General features: G+C 38.1%; 1 protein-coding gene across 1 annotated transcript in view; it reads right to left on the reverse strand.

The window, feature by feature from the left end:
- LOC107096512 (probable global transcription activator SNF2L2) overlaps positions 1 to 12718 on the reverse strand; it is a 52857-nt gene extending 40139 nt beyond the window's left edge. The window contains exons 1-14 of the mRNA XM_015393191.1: positions 12602 to 12718; positions 10697 to 10957; positions 9839 to 9971; positions 8684 to 9103; positions 6318 to 6413; positions 5513 to 5765; positions 4468 to 4594; positions 3938 to 4111; positions 3655 to 3828; positions 3257 to 3427; positions 2154 to 2204; positions 1290 to 1420; positions 385 to 442; positions 60 to 157 (exon numbers count right to left, since the gene is read on the reverse strand). Coding sequence (XP_015248677.1) covers positions 60 to 157; positions 385 to 442; positions 1290 to 1420; positions 2154 to 2204; positions 3257 to 3427; positions 3655 to 3828; positions 3938 to 4111; positions 4468 to 4594; positions 5513 to 5765; positions 6318 to 6413; positions 8684 to 9103; positions 9839 to 9971; positions 10697 to 10930 — 2120 coding nt within the window. The 5' untranslated portion in view covers positions 10931 to 10957; positions 12602 to 12718. The remainder of the gene's footprint in view (positions 1 to 59; positions 158 to 384; positions 443 to 1289; positions 1421 to 2153; positions 2205 to 3256; positions 3428 to 3654; positions 3829 to 3937; positions 4112 to 4467; positions 4595 to 5512; positions 5766 to 6317; positions 6414 to 8683; positions 9104 to 9838; positions 9972 to 10696; positions 10958 to 12601) is intronic.
- Between the last annotated feature and the right edge of the window lie 9541 nt (positions 12719 to 22259).

Here is a 22259-nt window from a genome sequence, read left to right on the forward strand (position 1 = left end):
ATTAGAGTCAGGTTTTCTCAAACTAAAATGTGTCTGATAATAAAAAGCAAATGGCGTACTCGATGATGTTCTTGGCATCGTGCTTATCCCCTTCGTCTCCACTGGGATCGGTTTTCTTCTTCTCCTCCGTTTCCGCCTTGCCCATTTCCTCTTCATCCTTATCAGGTGAAGTTGAAAGCAGATCAAAACAAAAAGACTAAATCGCATTAAACACTCACATCAGGCAGAATTAAGACTGTGAAAAGTTTGCAGCTAGAGCCCCCTGCTGGAGCAGCCTGTCCACATTTGAATAAGAATATTTCTCTTTAAAACAGCAGGTGGTTGATTTGGAGACATGCAGAACCTTATGGAGGAATGAATATCACAAAAATAAAGGTCACCAACCTCCTCCTCGAATTCGGAGCCACTTTCCTCACTGTCTGAACGTGGGGCGACTTCATACCTACAAGAGAAATGATCAGTTTCTATAATCAGATATCTCTCTGAACAAGGATTTCAGAAACCAAAACTAAAAAAAGGAACTTGGTTCATCTCCAGGAAATAGATTTGCCTGTCACCGCACCTCAGTGAAGAGGTTAGAGTTAAACACTGTGTGTCTTTTGATAGCAGAAAAGATAATATTCTGCACAGCATCATCAGATGAAGGATTATAGGCAACATCCTCACAGTTTCTGTACACTTGCTTTTTCCGATGTCTCCACTTGATTTAATATTAGTCAATAGATTTAAATACAGCATCATTTTGAAACATTTGTTTCAACATCTGTATCATCTACACAGTTCACAGTGCAAAAATAATGTCTAATAATGAAAAAATGGAGAATGGGAAAAGAAGGGAAGAAATTAATATTTTGAATTCTTTCGATTAAAGTGTGCTAAAAAACAGATTCAAATAACATTAACCTGAGCAGGTAAAACTCTCCTTTTCAAATATGTCTCAAATAAGGAATAAAGTCTGGAAATAGCAACTTTTTTCTATTATCAATTTTTCACTTCCAACACAGACTTGGAAAGCGATTAAGAAAATCTTGCTCCAGGCTTTTCATGAATGGGAAACCTGCTTAATGTCTGCTTGTGATTAATGGCAGCGGTAACAAAGCAACCTAAAACAACACAGATGCACCATTTTGTTCTTGTTAACAGTAATACTGCCTCCTGTTTACACCCATTTCCATATAAATGTCTGTTAACATGTGCATTTAGTAGATAAAGGATGAATAACCCCAATAACAAAAACAGCAATGCTTCTGTAGCTGATAGCAACTATGAGTAACGCTATGTTTTCTCACCCAGGGTTCATCTCCAGCCAAGCCTCCAGCTGGCCAGACGTCGGGGCATCTGTCCCCTGCAGAACCTTCCCAGTCGACGTCTGAATCACTTTAACTGGCAGCTCGCTCATTTGGCTGCTCTCATCCATGGGCTGCAGGACAGTTAGGATACAAGATGATTTAGCAGAACAAAAATCTTTTACAAATACCTGCCATTTTTCTATATCTGGATATGATTAAACAGCCTAAAATCAACTGATAATAAAGGCAGCTGATAGCAATTATTTCAAGTATCGCATTCAGGATACTTTTGTAAATAAAAATAAAAAAAACTGTATAAGAAGAATTTAAAGAAAAGTATTCACACCACTCACTGAAAAATTGCAGTTATTTAGATTTGATGGGGATTGGTGAAGCTTGTTAATAGCAAGTTGTGTGGTAGGTTGATTTATTTACTGATGTTTGTGTTTGTTAAATGGACTTTCCATCTGATAGAAGATCAAACAGGAAACTGAAACTTGGAACTGAAGTTTCAGTTATTTATTCAGTAACTTGAAAAATCTCTTCTTTCTTTGGAGCTGGATTAAAGCTACTCAATCAAATTGATGCCATCACAGCTCCAAGAAACACTGCATGTAGCTGCTAGATGCGCCGTAAAAAATCTGCAGGTATTTAACCTTGTTATCAATGCATCAAGTAAAGCTTATGGATCGTTTACATCTTGGTTACAGGTGAGAGGAACATAAAAGGTTAAAGGTCACTCTAAATATGTTTACTCTGTTCTGAAGTGCAAAGCAAAGCTGCACATTCTGCTCAGTGGTAAATGACAAAAAACTAATACACACAACTAAATAAAAATATCTCCTCTTTAAATCTGTAACTAACCTCTCCATCGGGTCCAATGGCGCTGGTGCCTTCGCCGTCTCCTTCCACCTTCTAGAGATGAAATAGAGACAAAAAGACAACATTTTAAAGCTTATGGTAGTGCTAACAAACATTAGTCTCACAAAAGGTTTTCAGGAGCTGAATTTTAACCCAAACCTATAAAAAAAACAAAAAACGATTTTGTTACAAAAATAGTAAAAGAATACATAAACAAAGCTATATTATCCCTATAACTTAGTGGTTCCAGACTGAGGGTCTTATCGCACAAAACTATTTAGCTGTCTTAAGATCAGATAAAGAAAATGCATCTCTACTTCCTAAATTTGCCATCGATCGTTAAGATTTTTTTCCTTTTTTGTTTAAATTGAAACTTCTTTAACTTGTGTAATCATGTTGTCATTTTTATCACGTAAATGGACAAGGAAAAAAAACAGCAGCTCTAAGAATCAGCCCAAAAAATTGGTTAAACTGATAGCAAAATAATCATTAGCTGAAAAGAAAAACCTGTATCGGTTTATCTTTAGGTCTATAGGAATTTTATGTAATATTATGTGGTTTGTTCAAGGTTATGTGCTGTGAAAGCAGCGCCATGTACAGTACGACATAGTACCCTCTTTCTACAGCAGATGTAAACCATATATGACCTGCTGAACTGTAAACTGGACACTTTATCTTTCTATCAACGATTTCTTTGTTCTGGTCATTCTATAGCAAAGGCCCAGAATGGTCGTACCACCTACAGACTCCTATGGGAGAGATGTGGATCACTGCAGCTTCTCCAAAGTTATCACAGACCTTTACAAGCTATTCAGAGTGTTTTCATTTTCTTGGTAGGTTTTCAGTTGCCTCATACCCCTTTCTCCAATGAAATTGGAGAGCGACCTGTGACCTGTTCAAAGCAGGGTTGTTGTTTTATTTATAACCTGTTCCTGTTTGAACCTTTCCAAACTTCTTTTCTGACCACATTGCTGTGATTTTTGGTTTTCATGATGCTCTGTGTTAACTAATAAACGCTCTGAATGCTTCACAGGATTCAAACTGAAACAGGTTGCTAAAACATACTAAACCTTAAAAAGAAAACAACAAAAAAAATCTCTTCCTACCTTCTTTTTCTTCTTCCTCCTCTTCTTCTCCTTGGCAGCCTGAGCAGCTTTGTGCTCATACACCAGAGATGTGAGGTTGGCCACATATTCATCCGTCTGTTGCAGCAAATAGGCCAGACGTTTGTCCTTCTTCTGGTCAATGAGTTTCCGGTAGCCTTCCTCATCCTCTGCCTGGACAAAACAGTGACAGGAGGGTAATTGTGGAAGAGCTCAGGAGCTGAGTGCAGCTCTAGAGTGCTGATGGATTAAACTCAGAGGGTCACAGTTAGCACAACATCAAAACACACTCAATTCTTGCACAGATGGGTACAACTTCGTATTAGTCAAATACTGATATCACTGACAGGAAAGAACCAAACATGACCTCATTGGTGCCTGATGGAAGGCATATCTCTTACCATCAGTCTTCTCATTCTCTCCTTCTCAATTCTCTCAGTTTCCTTCTTCTGCTCCCGTTCGGTGTTTGTGTGCCAGTTTGCGACAGCTCTGGTGAGTTTCTGGGTTTTCCCGGACACTGAGCGGTGGTATTCCTTAAAGTCCTTGGCATGCTGAAGAATACTGTTGAGGTATTCCTGTAAAACAAGGGATAAAGTTTAATCCCACATCTCACGCCGTATAAAATATGTTACGGTTAGATAAGTTTTGAATCAAACTTCAGAAGGCTGTTCCATGATGACTTACCTGATGTTTTTGTCGGCGCTTCTTCTCCTGCTCCAGTTTCTGTTGCTTCTCCAGCTTCTCTGTCATGCGCGCCTCCCTCAGCGTCTGCCGCTTGCTGCGCCTGTAAGCCTTCGAGTTGAGGGCCGTCTCCAGGGTCGTGTCTCGCCTCATACACGCCACCACATCCTGCCTGAGCTGGACGTTCAATCGGGTTTCATTAAAAACAGGAAACAATTTTGTAGCATTTTAAATCTTTTTTTTTACTATGTTTTCCTGTTGGTAACAGATGTGAAATGGAAAGACACAGTTAATTTATAGTCTTCACAGAACTACAGCTTAGTAGGGCTGCAACTAACAATTATTTTGCTAATCGATTATTCTGTTGATTATTTTGTTCAATAAATTGTTTAATAATCGGAGAGCAAAAGGTTCCTTAAAGAAGATTCCTGTCAGATTACAGCTGACTTCCGGACCTTCAGTCCAAAATAATCCCCATTTAGGCTCAGATTTACATCCATGTAGTTGCAACAATTATCTCAGTGGCAGAGTACCTGGCGCTGGAAGTTGAGCAGACGTAGCGCCTTGAGCTCCACTGTAGCTTTAGTTCTAAGGTCCGGAGGCAAGGAACCAGGTAGACTCTCCAGTTCCTGGATGCGATGAGCAATCCGGGCCTGCAGTCTGAAAGACATCAGTAGCACACCTTGTTAAAATATTGCAGACTCCACATTAACCCTGAGGGAATCATGATAATAGACACCTTCAGCAACTATGCTTCATAATTTGATTTAAAATTTTCCCAGGCATACAATCAAAAACAGGAAAATAAAATACATCTAAGAAAAGCCCTTGGGAGCGCAGACCTCCACCAAACAGCACATTTTGTCCCATATTGTGACTTACACCTATAGCTTAAACTCACAAATGATCTGGATCATTACCATCATTTATGAATTGTTCCTTGGCATGAGGCACACCTTTGGTAACAATTTCTTTGATATCCTTTCACAGGTTTATAAATAATTTTCACAAAAAACAGTTAACATGGAAACTACGGAACACATCCTTGATACAAATATCCGCCGTATTCTCCGTTTCCACATTTAAAAGGCCACCATGTTTGATTCTGGCCTGGTGGATCTTTCTAAGCCCTTGTGTTCCTTCTGTCAGGACCAGCGTCTATCTGCACAGGAGCCATAAATCACTGGGAATTGATGGAGTAAATGCTAAAAGAGCAGAGATGTTTTAACATGTCAAACTTAAAAAATATCTTTAAAGCTTATTTGGTTCCTTGATTTGGATCTCAGAAGAACTTTGGCCTTAATAAGTTCTAATTAAAAACTCCTATGAAGCACTTTTAATCAATGCTGTGGTTTTCATTATTTTTAAAGGCTTTTTTTTATGTTGAGACTTAATGAGATAAAAACAGGGAGAAAACTACTCAGATATAAAATAAAGAGTTAGAGAAGTTAAAGCAAATATAACCATCAATCAAGAGTGATTCGCAAAAAAAAAAAAAAAAAGAACACTGCAGAGCTTATTATATTTATCTTCCAAGAAAGTCTAAGCAAATGTGTGACAGCAGCCTTCAAACTCTACCTGTACTCTCTCTCCTGCAGGATTCCCACTGGGTCCAAACCCTGAGGCTTCTGGACCGGAGTAATTCGGTTCTGCTTCTGCTGCATTTGGAGCATGGGGGACACCTGCTGACCCGGAGGGTGAGCAGCTGCTGAACTCCCTGGCAACGGTCCAGAGGGTCCTGCAGGGATCGGCGGGGGTGCAGGAGATGGGCGGCCACTGGGTACCGGAGTGAGGTGCTTCTGTGCGTTTGCTTGATTGTCACCACCTTGACCTACAAAAAAAAAAAAAAAAAAAAAAAAAAAAAAAAAAGGAGCTTAGTGACCTATTTCTTTACCATGAGTATTTGTCCAGAATAAGAAATTTCTTGACCACAAAAAGTAACAGTAATTCCTTTTTATTACTATTTTTTTTATTTACCTGCTTCTCAGATTACAAATTTATAATCGAAATTTCTTTAACTGTACAAAACAAACCAAGAGGAAACCCTAAAGTTATGGAGCTTAAACAGACTAAAAGCTATAGAAAAACACTGTCTGCAGGTGAAAAGATAAGGCCACCAAATGGGCCCCTGTCTAAAACCAAATCACTGAAAGATTTATAGAAAATGAACCACAACCATTTGAGCTACAGTTTTACTATTTACGATTCACATGTCCTCCTTTTGTAAAAACAGACCTTTGTAGTTACTGCCATGTCTGAGTTCAGATCTAAAACTTCAATCGATCTCTGAGCTTCGTCAATATATTCAGTCAAACAGGTCAGTTTGGAAGAAACAAAACCTGACAATTGATCCAAGAGTGTGTGAAAGCCTGAGGGGACTCACCATCAGTCCAAGGCTTGGCTGCTGTGCTTTGATTGTGTCCTTGCATGGCTGGTGTTGGGCAGGGGCTTGATTGGGGGCCGCTCATAGGCGCCATACCTTTAAGCAACATAAAAGTAACTAATGAGACTTGACATATACTTGATCTGCCTCACAGACTTTTCCTTCTAATATATGAAGTTGGGTGGAAGAAAGCTTGATTTATGCTTGATCTACGTATGTTCAGGGTGGAAAATGCGATGTGTGGACACAACATCCCCAGCTTTTATATTCTGTGTGGCTATTTTACTTGTACCTAATATTCTAGTAGGGTCTACAGGACATGTCAAGAACAAACCACAAGCTTTCAACAATTAAGGCTGATTTATACTCAGAAAACAGGTCATCTGCGTGTGTGTTGAAGTTAACACAAATGCGCCCCTTTCGCAGACACTCTGCTGCACCTCTCCGAAATTGTAGGTTACCACTGACAGTGCTGCAGACAGGAAGCCCCTGATTGGTCAAATCTACATCCACTCTACTCTATGCGTATTTCCTGTTTGGTACCTTATTGTCTTGTTTTGTTTGTTTGACCGCCATTGTGGCAAACAACTCGTGAAGTTGGACCAGCTAGAATAGCGAGGTGTGTGAGAACGCTGGGACCCTTTTTCCACCTGGATCCCTGCTCTTTTTGGCCCTCATGTCCGTTGTCGAACAAACTTGCCCCCACTTACTCACCACCTCGGCCATATCTAGATCCACAGCTAGTTTGTGATTGTTCCTCTTACGTTGTGGCGTGGAATAACATAATGCAGACCACGCTTCAATATTGGGCATAAATCAAAAATATCTGCAACAAGCTCACTGCGACACATTGCTGCGGGAGTATAACCAGCCCTTTACTTACTCCTCAAGTTTACTACATGAGGATGTAGGAAACACAGGGATTTACAACTTTTGTGAAAGCATTTTCTTGTTACCCAAGAGTGACACTAATTTCTTTCCAACAGTTTTTCCACAATCTGTTTACCGTAGTGATATTTATGGGTTAAATCACAAGATATCCCTAGAAGGTGGGAGCTCTTGCTTTTCCACCAGCTGGCCATCTGGTTAGAAACTTTCCTGAGTGGCGTTGGATCTTAAATAGTGGGGAGTATAAGCATGGGTGTTGCGATATGATACTTGTAACAATACTTGGGTCACAATACTAGAATATCAATATATATTGACATATTTTCCCAGGTATCAAATTAAATGTTTAGTTTAAAAATCAAGTGATGTATATAATCATCAGAAGATATTGATAATTTAGTTAATTAATGTAATCATGTTGTTTGTGGATGCACAGCAAAAGGACTCCACAGCACTATCTTGCAGAGTGGCGGTACAGAGGTAGCCCATTTTCCCTCATTGTATTAGTTTTAGACATGCCACCTTTAAGGCCAAAAATCCCAAAATATTGCCTAATTTATTTTTTCCCACACCCCTAATCTTAAATCCCGTAATTTAGCCGTGCAGATTAGACAGACGCATCACGCATACTGTAAGTCAGGTTTAAGACAGTCACTTTACGGGGCCACTTTGTGACTATGTAAGGGGTGCACATTTTTATATAATGTTTTTATTTGTGATGCAATATCTTTTAGAATAAATCAATATCGACATTGACGCTATATATAAGCAAAAACCATACAAATAAACATGGTGCCTTAAGACATCTGGAAATAATCAGCAAGAATCACGGTTTATCTATTTTCTCAAACTGTCTAAACACATAACCAACTAAGCGTATGTGTGTAGTAACAGCTAATACAAGGTAAAGACAGCACTGCTGAACAATAAAGGACAGTTTAATCCTCTGAAATTGAAGTAAAAAATATCTATTAATTAATCAGGCACTAAACAAATAAATTATTGTGTTAATCACAGCTGATCGAAATCAGGAGATGTTCACTTCGACTTAATGGGGGTGTGAGTAGTGTGTGTTTTTTATACAGTACATTTAAATCTCCAATTTTAAATATTTTGGGTCATGAGGATTAAGAAGCAATTAAAGGACAACGTGATCTTGACACGAATTAATCTTAAATCTTAAAAATTCTATTGTAAAATAGCTCAAAAAATGAGAGATGATATCCATAATTTTCCTGCGACATGATAAACAATCTCAATTTAGACACTTTGTTCAATGTTTCATTCACCAAAAATCTATAAAAAAATACCGTTTACTAAATTATTGAAGATTTTGTCCAGCTAGAATGCAATATCAGCAGAAACTTGAACAATAGCAATGTAAAAAAGAAAAAAAAGAAGAACCACTAGTTGTTAAAACACAGTTACCCAAATGTTTATTCTTTCAGTTGTTGATATAATAAATTTAATCTTCCCACCTGAAGGCCTGTATGGGCTGGCACCAGATGCCTGCTGCTGCTGCGGTGGTTGCTGCTGCTGCTGTTGTTGTTGCTGCTGCTGTGGCACCGGCTGTTGCTGCTGCATTGTGGGGAGACTCCTTTTGCCCTGAACGGCCAGCTGGAGGTTGTCTGGCAGCGGCTGCCCTCGGGCCAGAATCTTATAGGCCAGAATCTGGGCTCTGAGCTGCTGCAGCTGCACTGGGCTGAAAGCAGAGGGGCCACGTCCTTGTGGGCCCATTGCAGACATGTTGGGCATCCCTCCTTGAGGATCCATGGGCATCATGGGGCCTGACTGAGATGGAGGAATGTGGGGCGGTGTAGGACCACCTCCACCTCCTGACATGGGACTGGAAGCATGCTCATGGATTCCCATCGGGGACGGATGTGGAGACATGTAACCTATTCAACATAACAGAAAACATACTAGCTTTAATGTTTCTAAAATCTTGTGATTCAAATCAAAGCAGTGCTTCTTACCTAGGTGTTAAATACATTAGGAATTAATGCAATCTGTTGTAACTAACTAATAGACTGCTGTGACTGTCTTGAATGTTACCAACTCATAATTTTGCTACTACATGATTCTGGGGTGATATATTAGGATATTTTTTAACAACCTCAATCTGCTTCAAACCCCTTTAATTCCCTCTGACATTTCTGATGCATTATTAAGTCTTAATGAGGCTTTTTTCTTGAAAAACCTGAGTCTTTTACAGAGCAGTAGGATTTATACCAAAATGAAATAACACAAGGGTGACATTATCCACTAATTCCCTAAAGCTAATAGGTTGCACAATGTTTTATAGCATCAAATTAAAGGGGATGAATAACAATGGATGCCAGTCTTCAGATTTTTAGCTATCAAAAATACTGGGAACCATTATCAACGAAGCTCCACAAGGTTCAAAGGGCATGAATATTTTTCTAAAGCTCTGTAGATTTCTGTCAATCAGATCATATTTGTTCTTTAATGATAAATATTAAATATAACAGTCTGTGCTACCTCAGTTTGGAGTTTTAATTTAGTTTTTAAAGACTTTAAAGATTCAGATGAGACTATATTTAAATATATACTCAAAGCTACAAGAACTAAGAAGTATTTTTGCTTTCTGTAGAAAAATTGAGAAACTTTACCTTGGCTATGCTGGTCCATAGGGCTCTGTGGAGGTCCCATGCCGCTGTGGAGGGACCTCATGCCCACACCTTTCATGTGGCTGAAATGCATCGCCTCAGACATAGTTTTGTCATTCATTGCTGCCTCCATGGGCTGAAAAAGAGAGAGAGAGAGAAACTAGCAGCTTAGCAAAAAACTGATCTACTTGCATTCAGCAATCCACAGAAAAATCCCTTGTCTGTACTTGCAAAGACAAGAGCATATTCAACCTCTAGTTTACAGCCAGGCAAACCAAAATTTGTCTGATCCGAAATGTGTTGTATCTGTTTTGTTACCCAACAAAAAATTTTAACTTAGCTCTCATATTTAAGAGGGGCTCAGACTGCCACAAAACGGCACTCTGGGATTTGCTGTCAAGTTTTTAGAATTCAATCCACTCATCACACTATGTGATCGTCTGGGAAAGGCAGGCCATGCAGAGCAATTTGTACAGACCAAGTGCTGTATACTGACCTGAATAATAACTGAATGTATATCAAATTAAGTTAATATTTGCCCGGTGTTATGCACTGTTGCTTTAAACCGTTTAAACTCCAGCTAGCGACTTTCAAAACCCTGTCCTACCGGCTGCCACTTAATATTTCACTTATAAAAGCATATAAACCAGGAGTGAGCAAATGATACAGGATGATGAGATGATCAGAAATTTTACTTTAGAACAGAAACAACTTTGAATTCTTTGGAAAACTCTAAATTGTATCCAGATGTCTTGGATTTTTGGTAATCTGAAAACAAGTGTTTCCCACATCAGCAGAGAAAAGCTTATGTCCACATCAGTATTCGCCCTCCTCTATCAAACAGCGGAACTGACAACGTACCTTATGCATAGGATACATGTTGTCCTGAGAGTAATCGCCTTGTCCCTGGCTCTGCATGCCATGGGGTGCGTTGGGTGTTCCTGGTCCAGGACTGGGCCCCATCATGCTGTGAACTGAACCAGGGGAGGGATCCGGTCCAGGGCTGGGGCCCAAGATGGGCCCTGGGGACAGGCCTGCCCCTGGTGATGGGCCAGGATGGGACATGCCACCTGACGTGTCTGAAGGCGTGGACATCTACCGAAATGCCAGGACACCAGTCCACTAAAAGGGGAAAAACAGCAATCATTGGGTATTTATTCAGGTAAAATCACAACAGGCAAAGAAAACAAAAGAAAAAAAAAGAAAAACACAGTTTACAATCTTAATTTAAACTGACACTATATAAACCCTTTTAAAGTATAGAACTATTATCACACATAACTTGGTTTCTTTATACATTTTTAAATCAATAACATTTATTTGTAGATTCTCTACAAATCTCTAAAGATACATTTCACTGGTAAATAACATCCATCCATCCATTTTCTGTCACACTTATCCCTACTGGGGTCGCGAGGGGTGCTGGTGCCTATCTCTAGCTGTCTACAGGCGCGAAGCACCCTGGACAGGTCACCAGTCCATTGCAGGGCAACACAGAGACAAACAGGACAAACAACCATTCACGCATGCATTTACACCTAAGTAGAATTTAGAGAAGCCAGTTAACCTAACAGTCATGTTTTTAGACTGTGGGAGGAAGCCGGAGTACCCGGAGAGAACCCACGCATGCACAGGGAGAACATGCAAACTCCATGCAGAAAGAGCTGGGCCAGGAATCGAACCAGGATCTTCTTGCTGCCTGGCGGCAGTGCTGCCCACTGCTGCACTGAGCAGCCCATGGTAAATAACATTCTTTCTTAATTAGCATGATACATTTAAGATTAGAAAGTTAATTTGCTACAGAGAGGAAACTGTCAGACTTGGCATTTTATGAACATACTTATATGTTACAATGCAGCACATGAAAAAAATTCCTCTTTTCTAGAGGTCATTCCTTACAATCAGCATCAGCAATTAAGGAGCATCTAATCATAAACTGTTACTCCTAAATTCTCCCTATCATATATTTGAAAAGAATCTAAACAGGGTTCTGTTTACTTTCCAGCACAGCTTCTTCATATTTCCTATAAATGACAGCGTGGAGTTGGTTATTTGTTTACTTATTTTAGTAACTAAAGTAAAAGCTTTTATTTACTTGTTGAGATTAGATCACTTCTATAGTACTTTGATAAACAAAGATGTCCTTTATCTTTCATATCAACATCGACTTGCTTATAAAAATCTGCCTGTATGACACATTTAAACATCGACTATCGAAATAAGTAGAAAACGCTGAATGCAGAATAGAAAATTTGCACTCCGTCCAGCTGATTTGCCACCGTATGTAAACAATCGCCAAAGTATAAAAACATTACCTTCTTATATTGCACCCATAGAAATTCCTGTACAGTTACGCGACCGTTAGCTGGCTAACTATCACCATGAAGAAGCGACTCTGATTGGATCATCATGGCTTCCCCTTAAAGCACTGGTGGCCATCATGTACAGACGAAAATCTAAGTCAAGATGAAAGTTCAGCTTTTGTCAGCTTTATCCTACTACTCTGGGTGACTTATTGAAAATGAAACGTGGCGTTAAGAAAGCCTGGGTATCATAAAGCTATTACTGAGGCGTTTTAAAGGTGTTTGTTTGGCTCGCACGGTAGAGAACTTAAGCTAACTGCTAATTAGCTTAGCCCGCTAGCTGTCGTGTCGGACTCCTATCTTGTGATGTGTTCCATGTCACAAAGTTTGGACAGTTTACACCATGCAGAGTTTTTGTAGAAAAGCATAAATATCTCAAAAACAATGAGATAATTCGTTTTACCTTTCGATTGGTTCGAAACTGCACACAGGAAAAATGAATTATTGTAACGTTTCCTCCAAAATATGACGGCTGTCTAGAAGTTCGCTCCCTCCTCCATGTTGTTGTTTAGCTGTCATACTCAATTTGCTGTCGTCTCGTATCGCCAACATTGATTGGCAAATGTTACCGGAAGTCCCGCCTTACAGCGATTGTCATTGGCTTAATAACCGTCAGTCTTTTTATTTTGTTGATGGGCGTGTGCCTGTTGGTATAGAAAACTGCGATTCTTTTACGAGAGTCGGGTCTATTTTTTTCAGTTCAATCTTAAAGATTCGAATCGTTTGGCTCTGAAGGGGATTCTAACATTTCTCCTAATTTGGTAAATTCGTTTTCACGGCTTATGAGAATCCGAAATTCCATTCTCATTAAGTCCTTACCCAAAAAAGTAAAAAAAAAAAAAAAAAAAAATAACCTCTGGACTTTTTTTTTCCATTTTTTTTTAAGGTGGCTTTGTTTCTAACTTTTTTGGAACGACTGTGACCTGGATGACTGTGAATCTGCACCAGCAGATGTCATTATATTTTTATTTTTTAAAATGGACTATATAAAGGGTAAACGATAATAGCAAAAATCCAAATAAAGTTTTGAAGTATGATAAGACAAAAAATAAAAAAAAATTATAAAAAAAAAAATTTATGCTATGCCTTTTTTATTTACTTGTTATTCAGTTGACTCTCTCTGGAACTCTGCAAAGAGTAAGCCACAAAAAATAAATGACTTAAAGAGGTAAGCTTTTTACAGGAGGCCAAACATGAATGGAAGAGTGAAAGAAAATTATTTATTTAATTAATAATATACTTATTTGATTGGGATAGTGCACGTCAATGAACCCACATGTATGCTGGATTAGAGCCAAAGGACTATTTCCACCGTTAAACAGAGTGCACAGTTAAAAAGCTGTAAAATGTACAAACCTTTCTACAAAAAGGGGTTCATAGTTGCACCAAAACACACTTTACAGTTCTAACATTACTCACAATAACAGACAAATCATGTGTTATTGTGAGCAAACTGAAACTGAAGTCTTGAGACAACTAGGTAGGAAAGCTCATTCAAAATTTGGGAAAATAAATAACATAAACTGCAGCTCAAGGAAACAGATTCAAACTGAGACTTCAACCTGAGACGTCTGATATGTCTTAGCTTTGCTATTAAGAAACAGGACCGATTGCTCACTCTCATCTTTTGTTTTGTTTTAGCACTTGGTAATGCTTATATTATTTGTGTGCACCAGCTCTCTGTCAGACTTATTAATACCCGGTTTATTGACCTTGGCATCACTGTATTTGCCTGATCATCAAAATGGCCAAAAGTCTGTAGAGAAACTATGGAAAACTGTAATGAGCATGCTAGAGTAAACAATGCATCTGAGCTAAAAGCCACAATCTAAGCAACCTGCACTTTATTGACAAGGCACCACAGCCAAACACACACCTCAACCACGCCATATTGCATGCATGAAGAAATTCATGCAAAAAGAGCTTTGACCAAGTATTCACTACATTTACTGTACAAACATTGTTATAATTTTCAGTACTGAGACTTCTTTATATTAGGGAAATTAAATATCCTCAAGAGAAATAAAATCAAATTCAATGTCAAATAAAATTTGTCCTTTTCTTTAAATTAGAGTGTTCATTAGGTATAAGCCATCATCACAGATCATTACACCTACTGTTAAAACATTAGGTTTTATTTATGGATATATTTAGGGATAGTCTCAAAGCTGAAAAATTGGCCATTTTAGTTTCTGTAAACAGTATGTTCAATGGACACTAGATGGCAGCACTGATCAAAAGTTGCCACTATGAAAACTGTGTGCAACTCTGGAGAATGCTATTCCCAAACTTCTATCAATAACATGCATATGAGTCCAAAACAAACAAGAGCTGGCCGCTGTTGCATTTATTTACATAGTCTAACTTAGTAAGTCTGATTATAGCATTGTGGAATTTCAGAGGCTCGGCATGCAAATGACAGACAAGTTTACCAAAGCTTTATTTGCATCATTTTGACATCAGAAACTATGTTATGGTTTAATTATGAAAAGATAAAGCTGTTTTCACTAGAAATTTGTTTATTAAACCTCAACAGTCATATAAATATTGTTGTTTTTATTGCAGATTACTATTTTAACATCAAGTGTAACTCATTCATATACTATAGGTATGTTAAAAGGAAGAAACATTCAAATTCTTGTCATTCACTCTAAAATTGCCCTTCATGCAAAACATTAAGGGAAGGAAATAATTTTATTTATCATTCGTATCCCATTGAGAAGCTGAAAAAAAAATGAAAGAAAAAAAAGCCTGAATGTTTAAAAAACTAAATCATGCCGCAGTCTCTTCAATAAATTGACCATATTAATGAGTTTTTTTGTTGTTTTTTCTTTGCACCATACTTTTTTTTTCACCCAACGTTTACATTTGATCACTGCTGCACCTTAAGAAATGGAAATTTCATGAAAGCTGTACACTCTGTGTATACAAAATGACAATTACGTTTGTCTAAGTTTTTTTTTTTTTTTTTACAGCAAGAGTTAAAAAAAAAAAAAAAAAGAGTGTAGCAGATATTTAGTCAGCTAGATTTTCATCATTGAATAAAATTCAAAACACACATGAATTATGAAGCTTCTCAAATGTACATTCCGGATGAGGAATGACTCTATGATGACCCAGGAAGACAGTCAAAGGCTTTTCCTACCTCATTTGATTATGCTCACAGATCTATAAGCAGTGCTCATTTAGGTTTGGATCATAACTTCCCCTCCTTTACAATTCTGTTGTTTCTTTTGTATCTACAGAAAGGATGCACACAGGGTTCCAAAATGTAAATTTCTGCCAATCTAAACAAATCCAATCAACTTCGTGGTTGAAGCCACCGGCTTCTTCAGATTCAGAGAGCCAGGAAAGGGCTAGGCCGCAGTCATTTGTCAGTGAAAGGATTAGTGGTTGTGGCTTCCACTCACCTTGAAACGTGCCGTAAAAAAAGGCTCCGGAAAGTCAATGGCATGACATTTTATTCAAAGTTCAGAGGGTTTTTTTTTTTTTTTAGAGTTTTTTTTTTTTTTATGGTTTTGTTGAACAATAGCACATTCAGGTACTATGATGTATTGACTTCCTTATTCTTCTTCAAAAATCTTGTTTTGTCCATTGACAAACCAAATAAATGAACTAAAAACAGCCATTTTTAAATACTGGGTGAATTTTAATTTTGACTTTTTAAACACTTAGAACATCCTAGTTTACACATAATTTTGGCGCAACAGAAATATAGGGCCTTAAAAAGTATACAAACCTTTTCTTATAAATCATGGGTCTGTTGGAATTTCAACTTTACTGCTTTACTTTAAAATTATATAATTAAAATATAATATATATGTTTTCAGTTGTGTTTCACAAATGTTTTAATATATTAATGCACAGAGTGACTGATTGAGACATGTTTAGCTGACAGAAAAGTTTGACCACTCTGGGAGGGACCTAAACATCTACATATGGTGTTTTTAAAGACTTATTTTGCACCTCCTGATTGACAGCAATTGTTCAGGTAAAATAACCTTTGCCCTGATTCATAACAAACTCCACATATTCACATAGTGAGCATATCTAACATTCTTTGCATTTTTAGTTATAACAACTGTATTACAAATAATTGTAGGCTTAAAATAAATGTATCTAATATATAACTTTTTTTTTTAAGAATTTTTTTTTCTACTCGTGTAATTTGACAGGATTTTACTCTGTTAGAAAGCCAAAAATATATATATTTTCATATAAAAATCAAAGTAAACTACAATTATTGCAATAGTTAGTTACAAAAATGTCAATGCAATAAATATTGTTTTGTCTCTCATTCAACAGAGACAAAACTTTTATAATTCTTTAAAATTTCAGAGAAACTGCTGATGTGGAAATCATTTCATAATTATGCCATATTTTCTGTTATCATCTTATTTCTTAATGATCTGTAATTACGCAAATTTGATTATCAATATCAGTCTTTTGAAGGATAAAGTAATTAAATAGGCAGTAGTCCATGTTAAATGTAAGGTTATGGAGTTCAGACAGAATAAAGCCTATTTTGTTTTTCATGGTTATTTCCTTCAAACATGCTCTGACATTTAGACAGCTATAGAAACACAGACATCCAAGCTTGCACTGAGCAGTAATCTGCAGGTGTGTGCAAACAAAAGGTGTGTTATAATTAGTTTTACATGTGCCACATTTGGCAGCGAGCTGTTTACATTTCTCTCTGTGTCACCTGAGAGTCCCATTTGAATAACCAATGCTCACATTGCGGTGTACTTATTTTTCCTGAAGTTTGATGATGAAGTGACTGTTTAAACAGAAGAGACAGGCAGCATATTGGTCATGAGTAGCAAATATGCTTGTTTAACGTACTAAAGTTTACACTGTTGTCGCTACTTGTTTGCAGTCAGTTTCACAATGTTTAGGACAGCATGCATTTTATGTGTAATTAATGAATAATAATAGGAGTTAAAAGCTCTTTAAGCTCCATTTTTGTTTTCTAATCTGTAGCCTTTATGAAGGTTAGAGGGTCAGTCTTACAGATTTAGTTGTGAAACCTCTACATTTTTTTTTTTACCTCTGTTGCTAAAAGATTGTTGGTTGAGAAAAAGAGCCATTTAAAAAATTTTTTACTTTCCACATTTTCCGGGGAAAATCTTTCAAATGTTCATTTCAATTTTGTGTTCTTTTCGATGTCAATGTAATTAATTATTTTCAATATATTCTTTCCAACAAAAAAAACAATCTTTCTGGCAAAAACTCAAACTAGATTTTCTTCATATTCCTTTTTTCTATTTCAAGTTGTTAGGATTATTTTCGATTATTCATGTATGTGCTTGTTAAACTCTAATACCTGCCTGTTACTTGTTAAGGCTAATGGTTTCCCAAAGCAATTTATCTAATTAGGAAATTTCTTCTGTCAGGATAAAACATAATAATCTTCATTCTGTACATGAAAAAGATTTGGGAATAGAATATGAGCACAGATAGAGTGGATCATTCTTAACAGCGAGCTCTATGTCACTGTGCATGTACTTGATGTAGAACACAGTGTACTACAGTATCTTGATATGGTTGAAGCCAGTGATACTTCCTCATTTAAAAACCTGTGTGATGTAATGATGTGATAATGTGGCTGGGGGTAGACCCTGAGATGTAAAATTGCTTCTTTGACTGCTGTTATGGGCCGACTTTCTAAAGAAGCATACCAGTGGTAGGGGCTGCCATTTGTAACTTGAGCCATTTATCTGCTGAGTAAGATTGCAATTTCTATAAAAACTGTTTTCATGTCTGATAGTTATTTCATAAGTATACATTATGAGGTGTTACAGTATTTAAAGTGTTTCTTCAGAGTGCTATCTTCTCAGGAAAAAAACAGAGACAGAAATCTTAAATATGTAAACATAGAGCTCTCCTTTACATGATAAATGGGGAAATCTATAATTCAATTAGCTAGCCCTTTAGCATTTTGAAATTTAAATGCTAACCCCATATCATGTTCAGCAAAACTCTAAGAATGGGTTTCTTTGGTTTTACCCCCTTTTCCTGTTTAAATTTCTTGTTTGCTATTTTGAAACCAAGAAGTTATGCATCATTTACAAAACGTAGGCACAGCAGTGCACTGTATTGTGGATAACCGTGATTAGCTTTCAATGAAGAAACAGTTTAAACAGCAGATAAAAGCTGTTACTGTCATGATCTTTGAGCTGATGACTGGCTTAATTAATCATTTCATTCACCTGTCTAACTCTGCCCGGTTTGCAATAACTGCTCATCTGATTCACCTGCTCCTGCCTCATTTTAACTCCTTTTAATGTGCTTTCTCACAATCATCATAGTCCGATTTACTTGTTCTCTCTAGCCAGTAGTGAGAGTGTTTTTCGAGTTCTTTGGTGTTTCTGATTTCCTGATCCTGATCTGTTTTGCCTCTCAACCACTGACCCTGCCTGTTCCTGTCTGAATGGTTTGCCTAAACTGTCTTTGGACTCCTGGACCTCTGAGCCTGTATGTTGCTGTTCTGATCTGTTTGCCTGACCTGGCTTCTGACTCCTGCATTTTCTCCAGGGCTGCAGCATCTGGGACACTCTGGGCGGTGCCCACCGCATCTTGTCGGCAGCCCACCAACTGGACCCTACCTCGTTGTCTTGGCAGAGACTTGAACTATTACACCAGGTTGGTGATTCATGCATTCATAATCACCCTTCATCAGATTATCGTCATCACTAACCTGTGTTTCTCTCCTGTGGAGGTTACTGCTCTTGGTATCCTAGCCGCTGCTACACCGATCCCTGTATATTTTATTAAACACTTTTTGAATAATCCCATTATCTGCCTTGCCTGAATACTGGGTCCTTCTGTTCTGAATTGTGACAGTGAGTGGTCCTGTAAAAATAAAATAAAGATAACCAGACATTTTCATTAATCTATGGATCACAGTGGGTGGACTGGACAGGACTTAACAACTAGAGACATTTTGGTGACCCTTTAAAATTATCAATTGTAATAGCTATGAAATTATAATCTAGCTAATCTTTGTTGCAAATTCCCAATGACAGGTTATCTAACTGCTAAGTGTAAGCAGCTGCTTACTTCCATTTACCAGAAATGTGGTCAAAAGCAGTCTGCGAGGCTTTGGTTCTGGCATTCGGATTAGCAGTGACAGTCGGTGAAAACGCTCAGATGTGTTATTACTGTAGTCTGGCTGCTATGATGCATTTTTTTATAAAAAAAAAATTTAATAAACTCAAGGTTCAGGGTTAATTTGTCTTGGATGTCAGATTTGAGATGTAACACCTAATTTCACTGTGTTGCAATAGCAAGTAAAGAAAATGTATGAGTTTTTAACAAGGTATGCAGAAGAAGGAGAAATGCAACTAAAGAGTTTTTCTTTTTGCAGTTGTTTTGTGACAAAGGCCTCCAGCCCCATCATTATACATGCTCCCAATTTAAAACCTATATAATATAAGTGTTGACACTTTGAAAAAACCTAATTGAGAAAACCAATACAATTCGAAATATAAACAAGCACTTACACATAAGAGGATTAGGTCCAGTCTGGTCAGCCAGACTGTTTAATACTATGCATTGAATAAATTGCTTGTCAGCCCGTCTTTCTGGTCTAAAACATACAGTAGTCGCAGCACAGGAAGTGGGAATTTACAATGCTTTACCAGAATTATCCATAGTTCAGCAATGCTTTTCTGTAACCATATCAATCAAGTTGTCAACTACAACACAACCTTCTCGTACTGATGCCCTTTATTCCTGTTTGTCCTGGATGAGATAGATAAATAATTAAAATCCCAACAACTGGCTGCCCTAGTTGTTCCTTTGAAAAAAACAAACTATTTTCCATCACAAAAACTGCCCTTCACCGTCACCTCAATGTGTCCAGCCAGCCTCTCTGCACTCGGCTGCCAGATCTGAATAATTGGCACACTTGTGCTAATTGGCAGCCTCCATGCCCTGCTCCCATGGGACAGTGAGCTCTACCAGGAGGATGGTCTTGCATGGAACTGACCAGAAGATCAGGTTTGGTGGAGTAATGTCTCTACAATGTCCCTGGGAAACTGAAGTTGTCTCCCAGGTAAACCCTGATGGACCAGAGGCCTGACGATAATGTTCGGTGGGCAGCTTTGGGCAGGGGTTGTTCCCGGCTCTTGTGAAGAAAGTGAGCAGATCTCTTCATTACCGTACCATTGGTGGAGGTTTCTTGGACAGGGTAGGGTGTCATACAGTAGGTGGCTCTGATCAAGAAGTTGAGCCCGGCTTGGGGGATTTTCCGCAGATCAGACCATGACATGGGCCTGTTGGAGATGCCTTTCCATGACAACCAGCCTCCCTGTTTGCTTTGGGACACAGCCTTGGCATTAAACACCATTTTGGTATTCATTTCGTAAATGTATCTACAGTGAGCTTTTACGAACACAAAATCAGATTCAACAAACGTTCATAACTTCAATAAATGATTGTAAATCATCATTGTGAACCTGATGTAGTTCACCTGTGCGTAATTGAGCGTGCGATCCTGAGGAATGTAAATCTGCATAATTAGCACCCCAATAATGCCATACAAGGCTAACATAGAAGGTGTTCCTTCATAGAGGTGTCACTGAACACAAAGGAGTCAAGAGGTGCAACATATGATGTAAATGCTTAATATGAGTTTGCCAACATGAGAACATTCTGCAAAATGCCCCCTTAACACACAGACACTCTTTTACTGCACATTTCGAGACCATGTCTGTCATCCCTTCGTTCACTCTCCATCTCTTTCATGCATCAACATAAAAATAGTAACGCTGACACTCTGATTTCATTAAGTCAGACAGACCCAAACATTCCACATTTAGTGTATAAGCCAAGGAGCTGCCATGGAGCTTAATGAATGCAAGTCTGACCATTAGAGGAGCTTTGCTGAACTCTATCTATTTTCAGTTCCAGATGTTATTTCAATAGAAGCTTGATTTCACATACAGCTCACTGACTATTCTTTCTTTTGATGAAATAACAACAAAGTAAACCGGCATTCCCTGGATACAATCCAGCTGCAAGTAGTGACTGATAATTCAGTCCTTAAATAAAAAATTAATTTATAATTGCAGAAAACCGCATAGTATATAACAATTCATATATAGCCTAGTAAAATAAACAATCAGAACTTGGTAATGATAAATGTAGGCATTTAGTGAAGAACTAGTTTTGGATAACAGTGCAATGATTGTGCAAGAATCCGTCAAGTCTGGAGCACTCACACAAATTGTTTGTACCTGAGAGAAGACTAGAAATAGGAGAAAAATTATGAATCGGACATCTTATCCTAAATCACTCCTATGGACGATATAAAAATTTGTTCGTACGTGGATGGATGGATGGATGGATGGACGGACGGACGGACGGACGGACGGACGGACGGACCGATGGTACTGAAAACTGAATTAATTACAAACAGCTTGTAAAAGTTCTGAGAAATGGTTTATTTAAGTTTGGGAAGTAATCCCTGTCAGTGACCACACCAAATAAGACATTATTATGTATTTTCTTTCAATATGAAACAACTTCTGGGCTTAAGTTGTTGCCATGTGACCTGGTTATTTGACATTATTTTCAATGTAGAAAAAAGGAAAAGTTTCCTGCTGTTTTTTTCTTTTTTTAAGGGTAAACTTTATTCCCTAAATTCTTGACAACTGTATGCCGTTTCTCCCTTTAACTGTAACTCATGAAAGGAAAACCTCAACCAGATTTATGAGCTGGTGTCCAATGCCTTCCTTTATCATTCCACTTAATTTTCTCCCTGACGGTGCTCACTTTGCGAGGACTGCTTTCAGAGGAGTCTCCGGGGACCAGCATCTGTTCTAGAGCAAAAGCGCTGGCTGAGATCTTTTTCCAAGATGGTGCGGGGGCCATGTCGGAGGCTGTGAAGAAAGGAAATGCTGTCAGAGGGAGCCTCTTTGTAGTTGCCTTTGTTGCAGGTGCCCTGCCATTCACTGTTAAAGCCTGCTGTTTAATATTACAACCTGCTGGACATCTGGTGGCACTGGTAGAAAGAAAGCAGCAGTATGATGATGATGCTGCCTGATAATATTCTC

Source organism: Cyprinodon variegatus, unplaced genomic scaffold (assembly GCF_000732505.1).
Source record: "Cyprinodon variegatus isolate N-32 unplaced genomic scaffold, C_variegatus-1.0 Scaffold629, whole genome shotgun sequence".
Classification (NCBI taxonomy): Eukaryota; Metazoa; Chordata; class Actinopteri; order Cyprinodontiformes; family Cyprinodontidae; genus Cyprinodon; species Cyprinodon variegatus.